The sequence below is a fragment of the Ictalurus furcatus genome, chromosome 13 (assembly GCF_023375685.1).
Source record: "Ictalurus furcatus strain D&B chromosome 13, Billie_1.0, whole genome shotgun sequence".
Taxonomy (NCBI): domain Eukaryota; kingdom Metazoa; phylum Chordata; class Actinopteri; order Siluriformes; family Ictaluridae; genus Ictalurus; species Ictalurus furcatus.
In genome coordinates this window covers 5,140,673-5,155,491 of record NC_071267.1, presented here as the reverse complement: position 1 = coordinate 5,155,491, position 14,819 = coordinate 5,140,673, and the positions used below count along the sequence as shown (strand labels likewise).

At 39.0% G+C, this 14,819-nt stretch overlaps 1 protein-coding gene across 3 annotated transcripts in view; it reads left to right on the top strand.

Annotated features, from left to right (window-relative positions):
- The window catches only part of taok2b (TAO kinase 2b), a 49,922-nt gene that overhangs the window by 1,732 nt on the left and 33,371 nt on the right, over positions 1-14,819 (top strand). For all 3 annotated transcript variants that reach the window (XM_053640500.1, XM_053640498.1, XM_053640499.1), the window contains exons 2-6: positions 5,210-5,350; positions 5,440-5,511; positions 5,872-5,973; positions 8,185-8,230; positions 12,399-12,495. In XM_053640500.1, coding sequence (XP_053496475.1) covers positions 5,219-5,350; positions 5,440-5,511; positions 5,872-5,973; positions 8,185-8,230; positions 12,399-12,495 — 449 coding nt within the window. In that variant the 5' untranslated portion in view covers positions 5,210-5,218. The remainder of the gene's footprint in view (positions 1-5,209; positions 5,351-5,439; positions 5,512-5,871; positions 5,974-8,184; positions 8,231-12,398; positions 12,496-14,819) is intronic.

The following is a 14,819-nucleotide window of genomic DNA, read 5'->3' as shown; positions in this document are numbered from 1 at the left end:
AGAATGACAGTCTTTAGTGCACGACATGTCATGCTTTTTAACATTCAATATTTTGGAAAACAAGTTCAATTAGATTGGATTCCACTTTCTTGTCACTGAGCGGAGTACAAGACCAGCACCAGACGTACAAAAAAAAAAAAAAAATGGCACTAAGCATTAAAGCTGCGTTCACTAGACTTTCAGCATGCAAAATTTCTTTGGAGACCGCTACGGATATGTGCGGCAACCGGATATATATCGCATCACATGCCAATGTTAAAATATACCCTCTGTTCTTGTATGCTGCAACACCACAATCCAGGTTATGTCTTTTTTGGTGTTGATTTTTATATTCTTTTAAAGCTGAGTTGTGTAAAGAGGCCTAAAATGGGATGGTGCGACACCGCTATAATCATTCTGAAGAGGTCAGTCTTCTATTGGTTACACATCTTCACCTGATGTGGATTTGTAGGAGAGAGTGTTGATTGAGCTAATTAAATGAAATTGTCCAGCTTAGGCATTTTAATTTCACAAATAATTGCAGTTTTACGAAATATCAGGAGACGACGTCAGAATGGAGCAGTTGCCCGTCTGATGGAGCTCCGAGTAAGTGCCGTTATGTGACGAAGCCCAGGGGTCTGTTGGAGACCACGCAATAGGGCGTTCTGGTAGGTAGTGGTGGAGAGATGCTTCACAGAAAGTTTCTGGATGCAACATTTTACGAAGTCACGGCCCGTGATTGAGATGCTGTGCCAATCAATTGGTCCTGATGTTGCGCCCATCGCAGGTTGCCAGTGACCCCCGGTTCCGACCCGAAAGCAGATTGCCATCGCCCTGTTCAAGCTGGCGACCTGCACAGAGTACAGTGTAGTGGGGGAGACGTTCGGGGTTAGTAAAACGACCGTCCATCGATGTGTATATGCTGTGTGCACAGCGATTAAAGAAAAATTTATGCGCCATTATATCAGGCTGCTGAATGTAGCGGAGGCCAGTGAAATTTCATACCGTCATTCCGTGCCGCATCTTGTGCCACAGGTTTACAGTGCTCTGGATGGCATGCACATCCCTATTCTTCCCCCAACGCATGAATAAATTCTGTCATCCGACACGTTTTTTGCACGTAGTTGAGAAAAATGGCAAAACACTGTTTCCAAACTATTTTTTTTTTTGCAACATTTGAAGTATCGGCATAGAATTTATGCGCTAAATCCTTGTATGGAAATATAGATAATGACAATTTTTAGTGCACGACACATCATGCACATTAACCGTTTATAGTTACCTTTAACATTTTGAAAAACAAGTTAGATTAGATTCAACTTGGTTATTGAGCAGAGTACAAGACCAGAATAGCTAAATAGTAAGTAGCATTAAGTGTGACGTGCAAATGAGGCACGTGGCAGTAAAGTGCACATTGACATGTGCAGATGTGTGTATGGATTAAAGTATTTGAATGGTGGCGTAGTGGTTATCATATTTGCCTCGCACCTCTGAGGTTGGGGGCTCGAATCCCGCCTCCATCCTGTGTGTGCAGAGTTTGTGTGTGCAGAGTTTGCATGTGCTTTGGGGGTTTCCTCCGGATACTCCGGTTTCCTCCCCAGTCCAAAGACATGCGATGTAGACTGATTGGCGTTTCCAAATTGTCCATAGTGTGTGTGATTGTGCGCTACGATGGGTTGGCACCCTGTTCAGGGTGTCCCACGCCTTGTGCCCTGAGTTCCCTGGGATAGGCTCCAGGCTCCCCACGACCCTGACGATTCCATAAATGGATGGAATATTAATATTATTGCATATTCACTTTATATTCAAGTTAATAAGACAAAAAGCGCAGCTTCTCATGTTATCCGCTGAAAATTAATAAACACCTTCTGACCAACCAGATTCAAGATTTCACCGGCACTGTGGTATAGTAGCTATTAGACTAGCGTAGCAGCTGACCTGCAATGAAAATAAAAAAGTACTTTACAAATAAAGAAATTACTTAATCTGCTGGTGCACCAAATTATTATTAGTATTAGCTCTTTGAAACAACTGTGCAAGAAATAGTGTTTCAATTAGAAGAAAGAACCACACAAACTCAGAGGAAACTGACACTCTTATTGTAGGAGAAATTGCAGATAGCAGTCGCCTTCAAGGCTACTGATGTTTACGTCTCCAGCTTTACAGATGAAACTGTAGTGCACCAAGTACAACAATCAAGCCCCTGATATGTTATGGCATATGGACTCACCGTAAGGATTAAATATATCATACTTAAGTTCACGTGTGCCAGCGTTCCACTCCTTCAGGATCAATCTTTTTTTTGATTATCGTTCTCATTGTCTGCTGTGAAACTTCACACCCTCAGTGAATGGCATGCAGATGTAACCACTGATAGCCTTGAAGGTGACCACTGGCTGAGATTTCTCCTAAAACTAGAGACAATAACGTCACCAAATCCTCAGTTTTAAAACCTCACACAAATCCAGCAGTTATCATGGGAAAGTCCTCTATAATATCCTTCTAATTAGGGAATGGAATGAACTTGAATGCAGGCCATTTAGAAACAGATTTTTTTGGGTGAAAAATGTATTTAGATTTTTTAAAATTCTCAATATAGAAAAGGTGATTTTGGGAAAAGGAGTTTTAAAATTACAAAGTGAAAAAACTTTCATGTTTCCACTGTAGTTAGTGTGGTTTATAAGGTTTATAAAGGAGATTGCTATAACTCTTGAGGTTTGTTCAGAGTTGTTCTGTCAACTTCTGCATGCTGTTCTCATATATATATGTCATAAACAGGGTTTGCATGAACGTGCTAGCTAATATAATATACCTGAATAAATCACAATTTCAGTGTCGAAGTAGCTACAAAAACCACTGCAGCATGAACTTGAACAGTTAAAGGAAAATTCACGGGGCTGGTGGCATTGTTCCTGCGGTAATAAACACACACAAAGTTTCACTGTTAGCTACCAAAGCAAGAAAAAAATGACCGCAACAAAAAAACTGCAATATCCTGTACAAACTGCTCACCGCCACCACTGAGTATTCATCGGTAGACAATTGAATGCTGTTGTGAGCAATGTAGGAAACTGTGAACCAAAGTGAAATTGGACCACGTCGATGAAAAGTTTACAAATGTCAACTCAGAATTTTATGACAAAATAAATCATTTTCAAACATTGAAGATCACACCTTGGTTACAAATATTGATTTGCAAGTTGTCCAGGGTGGATATTTTTTCCTCTCTAAGTGTTGCTTTAACAGATTACAATATTATTGCAATGCTGTATGTAAGAACAATTATTACAATACTGCATAAATTTATTATTAGTGTGTTCTAGGCTGTTGTTTTTTTCCACTCCACACTCTGTCAAGACAACAACAATGCAGCCTTCTTTCAGAACAAAATATGAATTAATTCTTCAAATTTGTCCAAAATAAGGAAGTTCATTTCACAAATACTGTCTACTAAGGGTGTAATATAATGCAATATGATTTCGATTCTTAAGGCAAGGATCTCATATTTGGTCATACCACTAAATCTGCTATGATGCGTTACAGTACGATATGATACAGTATTGATTCAGGCAATGCATAAGGCAATGCTTAGGTTTTTGACTAACACTAGATATAATACGATTTCAATTCATAAGGAAATCCTTCATTATTATGCAATACCGATGGAACTGATATGATCTGATTCGATTTAGTAGCCCCTGATTCTTATGTGACTAACTTTATTCCGAGTCTGGGGTAGGCCTGTCGTTAATTCACAAACTATAATGACGTAGAGAAGGACTGTTTTTTTTAAGTATGAGCTATAGGGTTAAGGCTGTTTACACATTATTTAAAACTTTTCTTTCGTGTTTTTTTTTTTTTTTTTTTACACGCTAGGTGCCTGTCTTTTTTGACGATAAACGATTATTGTAAACAATTGATTTATAATAGCTAGTATTTGATTTCTAATCAATGATCAATTCATGATTATTGTCTTGATTCATTTCAGTTGTTGGCTTTTAAATCAATGCATCGATCCAGATTACACCTACATCCTGACAGGCGCCTTTACAATAGAGTGCATGGGTAGTGGCATGAAGTGTCCATGCTAATATAATTATAGTTTTACGCTGTAACACAGATGACAATGGACATATCTAATAGTTGCGCAGTGGAGTTGAGCTGACTATCATTTGCTTAGAATTTTGTCTCAAACTGCATCAAATAAGTGTTTTTTTTAGTGAGTTTTAATGAATTACATGATTCGTAAGATTCAACAAACATTGGTCTGAACAATGCAATCCAATAATTGCGATATGTACACTATGGCCAAAAGTATGTGGATACCTGACCACCACACAAATATGTGCCCATTACAAAAACATGGAGTTAGTCCCAGTTTGCTATCATGATAACCTCCACTCTTCAGTGAAGGCTTTCCACTAGTTACGAGAGCATTAGTGATGTCAGGGACTGATGTTGTGCGAGGAGGACTGGGGTGCAGTCAGTGTTCCAGTTCATCCCATCTGTACAGGACACTCGAGTTCTACACCATCAACCTTGGCAGACCATGTCCTTTTGGGACTCGCTTTGTGCACAGAGGCATTGTCATGCTGGAACAAGATTGGGCCTCTTGGTTCCAGTGAAGGGAAACTGTAGTGCTACAGCCGCCAAAGACATTCTATACAATTGTGTGCTTTTGAATTTAGGAAACAGTTTGGAGAAGGCCCTCATATGGGTGTGATGGCCAGGTGTCCACATACTTTTGGTCATATAGTGTAGCAGTATAATCACAGTATGGTGTGACAGGTTTGTTTAGCCTTTTCCTGATTTAAGTTTTATTTATTTGACGCGCATAGTTTTACCTAATCTGTTCTAAAACGTCGTCACACGACCACAAGTTATAACAAGTTGAATGTCATCCTATTCAGACAGCACTGTGTGTAACGTGTTTACCTCTCAGTGAAATCTCTGATGTTTGATTTGCAGTTGCAGCTCTTCTAATGTGACACTGGCTCTTGTTTGATGTGGAAGACTGGAATTTGTTGTAACAATATTTAACTTTGTAACCTTTTTACTTTTTATTAGCCAAACAGCAAATCTAAAATGCTTATTTTGCACTGACAGAGTGTTTGTATGTCGGTTTTTCAAATTCTTTTACTCACATGGTTATGCGTAGTTGTCATCGATTATTAGTAACAATAGTAATTTCACAATTACTTATCTGATATGTTACCGAATGTGTGTGAAGGAGCTGGCCATGCCTTCGAGTGTGCGGGCCGGGAGTCTGAAGGACCCGGAGGTGGCGGAGCTCTTCTTCAGGGAAGATCCAGAGAAACTCTTCACAGACCTCCGCGAGATTGGCCATGGCAGCTTTGGGGCTGTGTACTTTGTAAGTATGTTTGATGTAGGTTTCTGTGAGGAAATGGATTGCCCATGACCAGTGAAAAGAAATAAAGCATTTCACTTGCTCATTCACAGGCCCATGACATCCGCACCAACGAAGTGGTGGCCATTAAGAAGATGTCGTACAGCGGCAAGCAGTCAAACGAGGTGAAACATTGCACACCGTTAAAACTTAACATTTTATTTCCATCACCTCCATGTACGTGTTTTCAGCGGGATGACATATCGAGCCATATATCAGCATAAAACATAGGGTTTCTGAACATAGGACTGCGTAAGTGTAGTAACAGAGGAACGTAGAGATTCAGTAGCATGAGGTGCCACAGTAAATACAGGTGACAGTAGGGGTAACCTCACAGTATGTACTAACTATACAGAACAGCAGAAGTAGTAATGGGACAAACAAGATGCGATATAAACAGTGTGGTCAGGCATGCTTGCATGCCGAGAACTTTACGGCAAGTGGACACATGACATGAATTCTTTGTTCTCTCATTCCTGCTCCAGAAGTGGCAGGATATCGTCAAAGAAGTGAAGTTCCTTCAGAAGCTGCGGCACCCCAACACGGTGGAGTACAAAGGCTGCTACTTGCGAGAGCACACAGCATGGGTGAGTGTGTGGGAAGGAGGTAGAGGGAGCTTGTGCTTTCCTGAGTATAGACGATACTGACGCAGTAGCGCCATTTCCTTTGACTGCAGAGGCTTTTCTACTTTGTCCTGTGCTTGCTTAGCCTGACAAAGTATTTCCCACCATTGTTCTTAGGGTTTTGCTGATTTTACCAGTCTTATTATGCACTTATCTTACGTTTAAGAGATTCAGAAATAATTGTCCCCTCTGCAAATCGTTGCACATTTAACAACAGGTTGAACACAAAGTTAAAAGTTTGCAGCTAACTGCTGCAAATACTTTTCATATTTAAATATCATAAGAATTATATTGACAAGAATACAGGGGCGGCTGTGGCTCAGGTGGTAGAGCGGGTTGTCAACTAATTGCAGGGTTGGCAGTTTGATCCCCGGCCCACATGTCTCCACATGCCGAAGTGTCCTTGAGCAAGACGCTGAAACCCAAGTTGCTCCCAATGACAGTCTAGTGCCGTGTGTGTGTGAGAAACAGTGTAAGGCACTTTGTAGTGTAGAACTGCTAATGTTAAAAGGCGCTATATAAGTGCAGACCATTTACAAATCCAGTATCTGAAACAATACCAGCGAACGTCCCAAAGCTAAATCACCGACAGCTGCCACGGACATATACACACACTCCATTTTAGTTCTTAGTGTTTACAGCAAAACAGGAACCACATAACTATTGCTAATCCGTTATTGTGTAATGCCTGTGGATGCATCGAAGTGGAGTCACAATGAGACTCTGCCAATGAGTATGGGTCAGTGATGAAATTGTTTTTTTTTTTTTTTTTTTTTTTTTTTTTTGGCCAAGGTGCACTGGTGCTTCTGACCTTGAGGAAAAACAGAAGCATATAAAAATCTATGCGCACATATTTTATGAACACTTATTATTAATTGGGCAGTTGTTACGACTCTTTAACTGGAAAACGTTTAACTATTCTACAACCCCAATTCCAAAAAAGTTGGGATGCTGTGTAAAATGTAAAAAAAAAAAACAGAATGCAATGATTAGCAAATCTCATAAACCCCTATGTTATTCACACTAGAGCATAGAAAACATATCAATTGTTTAAACTGAGTAAATGTACTATTTTAAGGGAAAAAAATAACGGTCATTTTGAATTTGATGGAACGTAATTAGTTGCAAAATGTTCCTCCAGCTGTTTCTTTTTAGTAACAAACACTTATTTTTCCAGCCTTTTCTTGCCCCGTCCCAACTTTTTTGAGACATTTTGCAGCCATCAAATTAAAACTTAGCTTATTTTTTTTTCTTAAAATGGTACATTTTACTCAGTTTAAACATTTGAAATGTTTTCTATGTTCTATTGTGAATAACATATGGGTTTATGAGATTTGTAAATCATTGCATTTTATTTTTACTTAACACTATTTTTATATAAATTTTAGTGTCCCACCTTTTTTTGGATTTGGGGATGTAAAATACTCAATCCAGCTTGATCTGACCACATGATAAAACACAGGATGAGCTGGTCATATGGGTGACTTGGCCAGCTGGTATTTTCCAGTTTCCCTATTAATGTTATTATTATTATTATTATTATTATTATTATTAATATTATTATTTAAACATTTGTCTGGACTTAGTCTTGGCCAGTTCCAACCCACCAGTTAGGACTCCCCTATAATACGACAGCTACCAACATGTGTGGGTGAAGGCTAGCACATGCTTTACGTTTAGACAATCAAACCACATCTTTTCGCACTGCTGCTCATGCTGCATCATGCTGCATCTGAGGAAGCTGCTTTCCAGCATAATTGGGATTCAAACTCATGATCTCTGGATGATAGGACAAGCACTTTTCTGTTAGGGGAGCCCCAGCTTCCCTGTTACTTAATCTAATTGTTTAATAAATAATTTTTGAATTTCCTTGCTGTTCTTCTTGAAAACATATCTACAATGTTGCATTAGTAGTAGTAACTTATAAATTTGCACTGAAGGACCATGAAAAGCATCACCATTCTCAGGAATAAGGGTAGCATACTCTGCCCATTAAAAAGCAAACAGTTAACAGGTACAATTAACTAGAGGAACAGTATTAAACGCACTATTAATGTAAACGTGTTTAAAAACACGTTTAAATATTTTTGCTACAGAAAATAGTTTTAAAAACCCAAATGAAAAAATAAATCGGTGACATGTACCCTAATCATCCATTTTCTCTCTCTTCTTCAGCTGGTGATGGAGTATTGTTTGGGTTCAGCCTCTGATCTGATAGAAGGTAAGTCAATGAAGAACCAGGCAATTACAAGCTTGACTGCCTTGTGTGAATGTTATTTATTTATCTATTTATTTATTTTTTATTTTGCCTGCTGATCCTGCTTAAAACTAGATTAAAACTTTTTTTTTTTTTTTTCCTTTTCCTTTTGCCTTTGCCACTGATTAGTACATGGAGCTTATTTTGCCACCTTTTCAGCTTTTGATGACTACTTCCATTATCATGAAATATTCAATAGTTAATGACAAATATGTTGGTATATGATTTTTCACAACAGTAGGAGGAGCTTAACTGTCAATCATAAAAGGAGGACTGCTAAATAGCAAGGAGGAACGTGTGAAAACACTTTTTTTTGTGTGTTGTCTGTTTACATAAAACAGCTGTGCTTTAAATGAGATGAGAAGGAGACTCTTTAAAATTTGTACACGTGCAGCATACGGCCGTTGAGAAACGTCATCACACGTCAACTTTAGACATGAGAGACGTCTAACTACACAATGACCGACAAGAGCCGGCAGCCAAACAGGGGAGAGAGCCTGAGCGAGTAAATAACCCAAATGAGATTTAACTATTTGAATGACAAAGTAACAGTGATAACCATCCATCAGTTCAAAAACATGTGGAATACATTAATAACATTTGATGTATTGCTTATCGCTACTTCTTATCGTCACTCCTTTGACAATATTACAGTCCACAAGTTAATTTATTTAAAAAGAACCAATCATTCCCTCACACTACAGTTGCAATCAAAATTATTTAACCCCCATTGCAAATCAGGTTTGTTTGTCAAAATTTACAGACTTTCAGCTATTTGCAATGAACAAACAAAAGCAATTGAAAAAGTTCAGCAAAATGATTGCTTCAAGTGGGTTCCCCAAATTCAACTGAAAATGCAACTTATAATGATTTCTCCAGTTTCAAAATTATTCAACCCCTTCATGGCAAGCATCTTTAGTACTTAGTAGAACATCATTTTGCTGTTATGACCTGCTGCAAACAAGATGCAGAGTTTCTGGCAGCGTTCCTGAGGAATCTTAGCCCATTCCTCATGAGCAATGGCCTCCAGTTCAGTAATATTCTTGGGTTTGCGTGCAACAACTGCCTTTCAAATCCAACCAGAGATTTTCGTCAAGTCAGGTGACTTTGATGACCCAGGACTTCTTCTGCAACCAAGCCTTGGTGGAATTTGAGGTATGCTTTGGATCATTGTCCTGTTGGAAGGTCCAATGACACCCAAGCTTCAGCTTCCCCACAGACGGCATGATGTTTTCTCCTAGGATTTCTTGATACTCCAGTGACCCCATCTTGCCTTCCACACGCTGCAGGTTTCCAGTGCTAGAGGATGCAAAGCAGCCCCAGAGCATCACCGATCCACCACCATGCTTGACTGTGGTCAGACTGTTCTTTCTTCATTCTTCTTCCTCGAGACATACTGCTTCAACACTGTCATGTTGAAAATTTCCAGTTTTGTTTCGTCACTCCACAGAACAGAATCCCAAAACTTCTGTGGCTTATTTATGATTTTGAGGCGACTTTTCTTGTGCTTTTGGGTCAGTAGTGGTGTACGTCTTTGAGTTCTGGCATGGAAACCTTCTGCGTTTAGTACGCGCCTTACTGTGCTCACTTGAACCTCAGTGCCTGTTGCCACCAAGTCTTGCTGCAGGTCTTTTGCAGTCACTCGAGGGTTTTTCACAACCTACCTTCTCAGAAATCTGTTTGCAGCCGTTGATTGCTTCCTTTTTCTGCCCTGTCCAGGTAGTGTACACTCAACCAACCCCTAGCCAGTTCAGGTATATCAAGTGTTCCAGCTCAAGCACACCTGGTAAAACTAATGAAGCCCTTGATTAGCTGCATCAGGTGTGCTTGCGACAACACCTGTTTTGCATATTTGTGCTGTTGTGAGGGATTCTGTTCAGTGGGTTGAATAATTTTGAAACTGGAGAAGTCATAAGTTGCACTTTCATTTGAATTTGGGGAAACCACTTGAAACATTCGTTGTGTTGAACTATTTCAATTGCTTTTGTTTGATTTGTTCATTTCAAACAGCTGAAAGTCTGTACATTTTGACAAACCTGATTTGCAATGGGGGTTAAATAATTTTGATTGCAACTGTATGTGAAAACCAGTTTAAACTGATAAATATATTATGACCCCACACTGTCTGTGATAAACGAGCTTGAGGAAGGTGTCGGAGTTTTCACCTCCCATTCATTCACACGTCGCTACTGGCCAATCGCTGAGGAGGTGGGCGGACAGTTCAGACATGCCAGATTCAGAGAATGGCTTTTCTAAACTTCAATACTACTTGACGAGAAAAACACTTAAGAGAATGCTTTCTGTTGATTACAGCTCAGCATTTAACTGCATCCTACCTGCTAAACTCACCACAAGGCTTATATTTATGGCTAAACTTCACGATTGAGACAGTAAGTGATATGAATTGGTAACATCTAGGGATGTCTCGATACCTAAAATCTAGTAGTCTGTATCGATACCACCAAAAGTACACGCTACTCGATACCATGGTGTAGTATAATTTTTTTTTTTTTTTTAAATAAAATTACAAACTCCTGGAGGACATCCTCCTCTGGCTGATACTGGCAAAAAGAGAGGGGGGGATATTTTAGTTATCAAACACTGTCTGACAATGACTAATAAAACAGTGCTAAGTGCTAATAACAAGTGCTAAGGTGCACTCCTAAACACACGTGCACACACACACACACCCCTTATATTCTGAATGCAAACATTAGTTTAAATTCACTGATATGGTGGCAGGCCAAAAACGATTTATTAAAACCATGAACATTTCAATAATGATTAGTGACATTAGGCTACATTTAGCTGACAGGACACGGGCTGAATGGTTATGCATGCTGGCCCATTAGGAGGTAGTTTATAACATTGCAATGTGTTAGCATCATTAACAAATAACTGGCTATCACAAACATTACATGGAGCATAACATAACGTTAGCTATTTTCACGGCAACAATGCAGCTGCCTCAAACAAACATAATATAGGACCGTCTTTCAGGTGCTTCACCAAATTCCAGGTGTTTCGTCGCTTTGTTTGAAATGAACGATAGCATCGGTTGCACACCGATAAAACAATTCTGGCTCTTTTTACAAACGAGATGAAAAAGACCCCCACAGAGAAGAGATCTTTGTCAGAATATTACAATGATAACGCTCTCTCAGCATTAGCAAGATGAAGGTGATGACGGTGGACTACAGGATTTTGCTGGAGGGAGATCACACCCCCATACACATCAACAGAGCCGTAGTAGATTTACTGGTCCTTCCTGATCATTAGGTCTGGCTCTAGAGTTCATAGAAGCTCAAGAAGTTTGAACTGGCCCCTAACATCTCAACAGCTTCCATCTATGTACCATAGAGAGCATCCTGACTGGTTGCATCACTGTGTGGTAGGGAACAGGCTCTGCCCACAGCCACAAAGCTACTGGTTACGGTGCCTGAGGAATGCTCGCAAAATCAAAATAGACTTTGCTTCTCTTTGCTTGTCATCTAACAGCTGTTACTGAACTATTTAGATATCAGGAACAGTTTTTACTTAGGGGCTTTGACATTACCACATAGCCTCATGTCCATTCTCACTTTACAGATTTGTCACCAAACCATGATAGTGTCTGTATGCTGGGACCTCATGTACTTTACTTTAGCATTGTTATTTTGCAAAAAATAACAAAAAGTACTGCTGTCAAACTTTACCAAGCAAATGGCCCATCTTGCCTTCTTATTAACCTAAATAGAGCAATTTATATTTATTCATATTTATTGATTATATTTGTTGATATCTTGCTCTTACCAGAGTCTCGCATTTCAGTATACATACAAGCTTGACTGTATGTGCAATGATACATAAAAGACTTTGACCTTTTGACGTTGCTATTTCAGAGTGGAAATGAAAGTTTTATTATGGCATTACTGTTCCATGACCTTGGAAAAACACTCCATTGTTGTGACCCTTAATTTCTATGAAATTATTTTTATTTTGTGTATGTTTAATTTCTTCTTTAATGTCAGCATTGCACAATACCTTACAATGTTGGACATTATATTAGTTATAAGTTAGGACTATAATAACCTGATCATGCTCTGATAAAACTGGGAACTGCTGTTTTGTATTTGTTCCTGTTTTCTCTCAGTGCACAAGAAGCCATTGCAGGAAGTAGAGATTGCAGCGATCATTCATGGTGCTCTGCAGGGCCTGGTGTACCTCCACTCCCACAACATGATTCACAGGTAGAGTGTCAGTTCCCCCCAGGTCCAGTTTTCTAGTTCTAATACTTATTGGTTCCCTTTTTAGATATCATTGTGTATCCTGTTCATTGAGTATGAATACAGTTGTATTATGTTAAAAGAGATGCATCTTTTGGATTTGTATAAATGCCACTCAAATAGGGGGTCCTGGTGGGTTTATTGCCATGCCAGGTACAAGCTGCTAGAAAGTCACGCACCATGTGTTCATCCATAGGTATCTGAGCGTCACAGTTTTAGCCTGGAGTATACATGCAAATACTTGTCAATATAGTCATGTGAAGAAAAAAAAAATGGAATTTTTAAAAATCTTTTTTCTTAATATTTGGATAAGCAAACATTGATCCTCTTTCAAATACTGGCTGTGAATAAAGTTGGTTCACTCTATGAAATGGCACACAAAATTGACATTTTGTAGTAATTTTCACAAATTAACAAAAAAAACAGGTCACACGGAAAAAGTAAGTACACCCCTACATTTATCACACATTCACATCCATAAAACTAGAATGAGGTGTTCAAGATTGGGTTCGAGTGATTAGAACCTGCTTAGGGAGTGCAACTGGAACCTGTCTCTTATTTATACCCCTCTCATAGCTAGTGTCTGGTGTTCCCTTTGGTATTGAGGTGTGTGGTGGTGTTGATTAAATGTTGGTGTATGCCAAGATTAAAGAGTTCTATAAGGCCTTCAGAAAAAAGTTTGTGGATGCCTATGAGTCTGGCAAGGGATTTAAATTATTTCAAATTATTTGAACTACACCATTCCACTGTAAGGCACAGATTTCAAATGACTGCCAATTTGTCCAGGTCTCCAAGAATACCAAAATTTCATCACAGGATCTGCTAGTAAGCCTTGCAACTGTTTGTGTCAAAGTCTATGGATCTACAATCACAAAGAGATTGCACAAAGGTGACCTGCATGGGAGGTGTGCCAGGAAAAAGCCTTTGCTATATAAAAGGAACGTTAACGCAAGAATACCGTTTGCCAGTGAGCATATAGGCAAAGACCAGGCCTTTTGGAATAATGTGCTCTGGACAGACAAATCAAAGCGAGTTGTTTGGCCACAGTAACTGCAGACATGTTTGGCACAGACCAAAGCCAGTTTTTCAGGAGAAGCACCACATACCAACTGTGAAGCATAGTGGTGGAAATGTTATGGTTTGGGGTTGCTTTGCTGCCTCAGGGACTGGACATTCATTGATTCAACTACGAATTTTGTATCATATCAAAGAGTGCTTGAAGATAATCTGTCCGAAAGTTGGAGTTGAACCAAAAGTGGACCTTTCAACAGGATATTGATCCTAAGCACACTAGCAAATCTACCAAGGAATTGCTCAAAAAGAAGAAATGGAGGATTATGGAATGGCCTAGTCAAAGCCCGGATTTGAATCCCATTGAAATGTTTGGGGGGGGATTTGAAATGGGCAATACATGCAAGAAAACCCTTAAACATCTTGCTGCTGAAAGAATATTGCATGGAAGAGTGGTCAAAAATTCCAAGCATGGTGGACAGTTATGCAAAACGCCTACAAGACTTTATTTCTGCTAAAGGGTACAATGCTAGCTTCTGAGGCCAAGGGTGTACTTACTTTTTTCCACAGAAAAATCACATCTATTGATATTTCAGTTGAGTAAATGATTGAAAAAGCTAATTTATTTTAAAGCTAAAGTATTTTGTTCAAGTACATCAACTTTATTAATAGGCACTGTTTCAAAAATGATCAAATGTTTGCTTGTCCAAAAAGCCAACAATTTCCATGGGGTGTACTTACTTTTTTCACATGACTGTAGTTGTCAATAGACTTGGCTATATAAGTGACCTTTATAAAAATAAAAAAAAAGAATATATATATATAATATATTCCCAGACCAAAGCATATGACACTGTGCCATGCAGTTTTTTTCCCAAATGTTCGGTTGGGCTGGGGGGGGGGACATTGACTCACTGAGCTGAGTCACTTAAACTAGAGCTACATCTGTTGCGTCTGTAGTCTTTCACGACTTTTGTAGAAGTGGTATTTACCCTTCCTCACTGTTTTTTTTTCTTTCCAGTTTCTCATTTATTGCCTATTTTTAAACCTGCCACCACTACCTGCTCTCTAGAACTATTACAAGGCCTGTTGTTTTCTAGATCTTTTGCTAGTGTCTGATTGACGATTGTGTGTTTGTGTCATATACACAAGCACAAAGAAGTGATTTGACAGGGTGAGATTTAAATATGTATAGTAATAGTATTATACAGTAACTGTTGTTCCCATCACTGACACTATATTATTATTATTATTATTATTATTATTATTATTATTAT